Source organism: Sinocyclocheilus anshuiensis, unplaced genomic scaffold (genome assembly GCF_001515605.1).
Source record: "Sinocyclocheilus anshuiensis isolate Anshui unplaced genomic scaffold, SAMN03320099.WGS_v1.1 scaffold327, whole genome shotgun sequence".
NCBI classification, from domain to species: Eukaryota; Metazoa; Chordata; class Actinopteri; order Cypriniformes; family Cyprinidae; genus Sinocyclocheilus; species Sinocyclocheilus anshuiensis.
In genome coordinates, this window is record NW_015548206.1 from 222,900 (window position 1) to 228,680 (window position 5,781).

Genomic DNA, 5,781 nt, shown 5'->3' on the forward strand with positions numbered 1-5,781 from the left:
GCTTTACATAATGCCCCATCAGTTGAGCTTCCACGTGAACAGCCACTACAACTTCTTGGTGGCGGATTGGTAAATCAAAGCAGGTGTAGTCATACTCGTGAATGTTTCATTTGGATTGAAAAACAAAGTCTAGGCATAGCAATGTTAAATCATAACATGCCCCGCATTAACTTGTAAGAGCCCATTTCCTCATATGGACCCTTGTTTATACCACTTGCCTGCTTGAGTTAGTGAGTCTCCTTTAAGATAGTGTCAAGTCTCACCTTCCCAACCCTGAGCTGAAAGGTAGCTCAGTCCCATGATTGGGCGGTCAAGGGTAGGGTCTATAATCACGTGACATTCTTCCAACCCTGGGACGCCATTTTGGAGGAAAGTTTGGAATTTCTGACACACAGGAAGGAAAAAAGAGGAGGAGATAACGAAATAAGTTTGACGTTTAGGAAAACAATCCTCATTGCACCGAAGGCGAAGAAGAATGTAGCAAACTGTGGACGCGAGGATTTGAATCGCTTGTGTTCACACTGAGCCCTTGCAAGCGCACGGCAGGGAGGTGTATATTTGCAGTTTGGGGAGTTTTTGGAAGCCCTCCTGCAACTGGCGGCGACATATGTTCAGTTTCCCCCCCGCAGACGCGGAGCAGATTGGCGGTGGAGGCTGAGTCGTAGCGTCTGTGTGTCTTTTGAATGGAAGCGCAGGGCTGTCAGTAGAGTAAAGCTCAATTCTGTGGTGTCGTGCGACTGTCAGGTTGAAGAAGTGCAGCTCTCGCTCTACTCTAAAACCCAACGGCTCATTTTCATATCAGCCTGAACCGTCCCCATGTTTACCGGATAAACATTTGAGTGTCATGCCAACTGCGTCTGACTTACTCCTCTTAGACACTCTGGACGGACTCGTGTTGGGTGAGGAGCGTTTTAATATCGCGTGTATTGTTAATTTCGGTCGCGAGCTCTGCTGGATTTGTTATCGTGCAAGAGCCCAAGCGAAACATGCCAGTAAGGAAAAAAGGTGAGATAAACGTGAGAAAACTCTCATTAAAACTCGGATATACTTTTATACAGTCTGGCATTGTAGTTGGTAACTCACTACTCACTCACGGCTTATCTGAACAATTTCACACTGTAAAAATGCAAGATATTGTCGTTTACCGAGCTTTATCTCAAGGTAACTGAATATAAACTCGACATTTTTTTTTGGAAATGAGGACTGTCATTTTTGTTTCGTCCAGTCAACACCACATAGGTTTTAAAACTTACAGTAAAGTCATTTATGTCTTATTTAAGCTTTATTTACTCATGACGTCAAACGTAGAAACGAGTTTTAGATATTTCGCGTTATGCTGTCTGCTGCAATATCGTGTTATTATGTAATTCCTGAAAACTTTCCGTCTGCCCTGTATAGATGCACAGAGGGCTCTTTTACTGCTGGAGGAATACCGGTCAAAACTCAGTAACACTGAAGACAGACAGCTGAGAATCTCCATCCAGAGAGTCATTGACATCTTCCAGAGTAACCTCTTCCAAGCGCTTATAGGTACTACAATGTGTCATTCAGCACTGCCCTAGTAATAATTAAAGTACTGTGTCATGCTGTGAGAGCTACTATTTATCGCCATGAGTTGCTTGAAATCTATCTATCTATCTATCTATCTATCTAATGTTACTTTCAATTTAATTTTTACATATAGGGTGACACAAGACAAGTGACTAAACTTGTTATGAGTACTGTAGGAAATAATCAGTATCAGTTTTTCATTCATGGGGTGTCTGAGGAGGTTGTGACATTTTCCCTCCAAAAGTTTGGTGGGTGCTTGTTGTTGCACAGAGGTGTTGAGTAGTAAAAGCCAATCGGGTATGTGTTACTCAAGCTATACTGACATTTAGTTACCATTGCCTCCGCTTTCAGAGGGGCGAGAACTTACCGACATCTAGGTGACCATGATACTAAAGCATTTAACTTTGTTTCTTGACTTTAACAGCTTTCCTGTCTATTCATATATTGTCTAAAGAGTACCTGTAGCACTGTGCTGTCAATGGTAAATTTGGAATAAATACTTTGAAGCTGTGTTCATATTTATGTTAAGTATAAACAATTATCTAAAATATTATTTTAGGATGTTCTTGTGTGATTAAATCTTATCTGAATTGTTTGATTGAGGAGCTGCAATATAGTATTTCTTAGTTCTCTTAGGCCAGCCATTGCAAACTAGGTGAGAAATGCAACCACGAGAAATGCTGAACAGCCTGTTTGAGTTTCTCAGGGGTTTGACTGGCCATGTGCCAGTGACTCTCTGTGTTTGACACTCAAGGTGTGGAGGCTTCCTGTAATAACTTCATCCTCTGCTTCCTATTCTTTAGAAAAAAAAAACATGGAAGCTTTTGCTTGAGTGGCTGAAAGTGAAGAGTATTAGTTAAGGTATGCTTAGTTACATGTTTTAGATTTGTCTACTGAAATGGTCACGTGTTTTAGGACAAAGTCTGTTAAGCTTCCTCTTTGTTAATGATTTCACTTATGTGTCTTGCATTCAGTTTTAAAAGCCAGTTTGTAATGTACTCGTTTTGTAAAAAGCAGAAAAACTTAGTAATAGATGAGGGAATGTAACAGATATTTTAATTGCATATCACAAGACGACAGGCTGTAAATATTTGCTTCCATTGTCCAGGCCAAAGTGCTACGCAGTAATGTGTGTCTCAGCACTGTTCTCAGAAAACCATCTTACTCTGAGCTGCCATGATGAATGTTTGTGCTCAGCATTGCTAAGTTCATACACCATACATGTGCAATCACTCTCATGCATAGCGTCATTCACGTTCACACAGACGCGTGCAGAAATCCCTCTTCTCATATATGTCCCACATGCACGTGTTCTTAAGAGCGCCGCTAATGAAAAATGCATTGGAGTGACCGTTTCCAATTTGACTTTTCTTCAGATATGTATTCTAAAGGACAAACAAAATGTAATCCGTCTGTTGACATGATTACCCTAGTCCTAATCTGTAGGCTGATGATTTATGATGGTTTCTCTGAGAGAGAGAGAGAGAGAGAGAGAGAGAGAGAGAGAGAGAAAGAGACAACCTGCCACATGTGTTGTGCATCGCTGCAGACTCGGTGCATGTATCTCAACGATTAAAGCCTTAAGATCCCTCCCTGCAGAGAAGAAGAGTTAACCAGAGCAGGGCAGGTCTCCTCCTGCATGCAAAATGTGGGTCACAAGATAGACCAGGTTTACCCTTGACAGAACCCACCTGCCTCATGAGTTCCTAGGTAATTGTTTTGAAAATGAGACTACAGATGAAATGACATTATCTGAAGTAGATAATGGCCAGGTTTTATTCACACACAGAAGAACCTTTTTAAAAGCTCTTAGTGCATCATAAAGAGCTGGAGTGGTGAATTTGATATCACGCAGGCAGGCAGGCCAATATCTTTTCCTAATCTTTATTCAGAGGTCCTGTCTGAAACAGAATATGTAATGGATTAAAATCACTTCCTCAAGTAGATAGGACGCATCTCCTAAAGCACATTGTAATCATTTTGGCGAGCATCAAGCCAGCTAAAAAAAAACAAAAAGAAAACATCAACTGAGCTATATTATAGTTTTTAATTATTTCCTCATGTGCTGATTGTGGTGCTGTAAATGATTGTAATTTCCGAAGTTGATCATCACAATAATTTGATTAATTATCTACAGAAAGCATTTGCATTCCAAAGTCTCTAAATGAGCCATCAGATAATGAAGACGTGTCTGAGTTAAAGAGATTCGGCAGGCTTGGTGAAGTGTGGAAATTCTATCCTGTGGCTGCAGAGATCTGTTAATCGGACGTCAATACAGCACACTGTTTAAGGGCCGCCTTACCACAGATCTCATTCCGCAGAGAGAAAAGTGAACATGAGACTCAGAGAAACCTGGGAATCGGCTGATAGTTACACCTCTGTTTTGACTGGCTCAACAGAGAGGGTTCGTCTCCGATGAACTGTAACAGTCGTCTCCGCTATGGAATAGGGCTGGGCGATATGGGCAAAAATACTTATCTCTGTATTTTTTGAAAAATTTATATCACGGTATTTTTCAAAATTATACCGGTTTCACGGTACATGACGGTATTTTTTTTTCATGCATGACCGGGTGTTAACCATATTTTCTACTGATTGAGAGAGGAAATACTGCAGTATATTGACTTAGAATGCCCTATTTTACTGTCATGATGAGTGAATATTGTCAAAAAATACCACACTAAATAGTGACTAAACACGACCCCTTTTAATAAATGTTAACCAGGAGTCACTCTCATTTATAATCGCGGCATCGTCTGATAAAATCAACATGCATCTACACTAAAGATGCGGTTGTTTTGGCTATATTACTTTTTTGTCTCATGCAGCGCACTGCCTGCGTCTGAGTAACAAACTAAAAAAAACAGTTTAGCAGAGAATCTCATGCACTTCTGACAGAAAAATGGAAATATTTCCATGGCTCTCCAACCCTCTACGGACACCTTGGCAATTGAATCGCCATTGGCTAGTAAATTTTATAGGTTACTCGCCAGACTGATGTACTATATATGGATATGTACTGTATATTATAATGTTAATTTATAATATAATGTTTAGTGTTAATTAATGTTTGTAAAATGGCACAGCTTTTTAAATATCTGAAAGTACACTCTTAACATCAGTCAGTCAAGCATTATAATATGATATTATGATAATCAAATATCATTTAATGATAGAACTTTAGTAATTTGAATTAAAACTTGGTAACCATATATAAATGCATATTAGTCATTTTAACTATGAGAGAAAGCGACGGCGAGTCGTGCGCCTTCACACTAGAGCTTATGTTACGCCAAATACACATACGCAAATACGCTGCGCATCCATTTAAATGAACTGAAAAATATCACAGATCGCTTGGCGGAGAGTGAAACTCTGAAGCGCTCAGTCAGTGTTCTGTGAGTGAAAATATATCTGTGCTAATCATATTCTCAGCCTCTAACTCACACACTGTGTGTCCTCCGCTATATTTTCAGATGCGCTCGTATCAAACCGTATATCTATATAAACGGTATTGCCTCATATCGAATTGCTTATAAAGAAAATATCGATATATCATACAAACTCGATATACCGCCCAGCCCTACTATGGAATATAGCAAATTTAAGGAAATTTACTTTTTTTTTTTTTTATCCACTTTTTTTTTAATATTCAGTCTTGTTAAAGAGCAGGTCATATGGGTTTTTGAAAAATATCTCTTTTGCAGTTTATAACGTAGCTATCCTTAAATCAAAACAATCTGCAAAGTTGTTAATCAAAAAAATGCATGATAAATAAAGATATTGTCTCTCAAAAGAGAGAGTCGTTTCTGAATCGCCTTAACGAGTTGTCATATTTTTTAATCTTTTGCCTGTTACCGGTATATGTCACTGGGTAACACATTTGCATAATCCCCGCCTTCCAGTAAAATACGAACAGCGTCTGACCTGCCCACAAACACTTCCGCTAGTTAGTGTGTTTACATCATGTTGAGAAGACGCTGTGTTCAAGGATACCACAGAAATAAATTTCAAACCTTTTGTTGTGTGCTCGTCATTTTACTGAGGACTAATCTTCAATATTTGGACTAACAAGCGTCTCCGAACCACAACCGAATGATTGATACGTTATGTGTGTATTTTCAAATGAGTGCTCAAAATATCAAGTTTTTGTGCTAATATGTGATGTATACCTAGTGCAGCTTTAGGTTTCCAGGTAAAGCACGATATTACTGTCTTACTGAAGTAGTT

At 39.2% G+C, this 5,781-nt stretch overlaps 1 protein-coding gene across 5 annotated transcripts in view; it reads left to right on the forward strand.

The window, feature by feature from the left end:
- Positions 1-310: 310 nt before the first annotated feature.
- Positions 311-5,781, forward strand: part of dlg1b (discs large MAGUK scaffold protein 1b) — a 142,451-nt gene continuing 136,980 nt past the window's right edge. For 2 of the 5 annotated variants that reach the window (XM_016440263.1, XM_016440266.1), the window contains exons 1-2: positions 313-1,005; positions 1,399-1,530. In XM_016440263.1, the coding sequence (XP_016295749.1) occupies positions 987-1,005; positions 1,399-1,530 (151 nt within the window). In that variant the 5' untranslated portion in view covers positions 313-986. Of the gene's footprint in view, positions 1,006-1,398; positions 1,531-5,781 lie in introns of all 5 variants that reach the window. The other 3 variants (XM_016440264.1, XM_016440268.1, XM_016440262.1) reach the window with 2 other exon arrangements.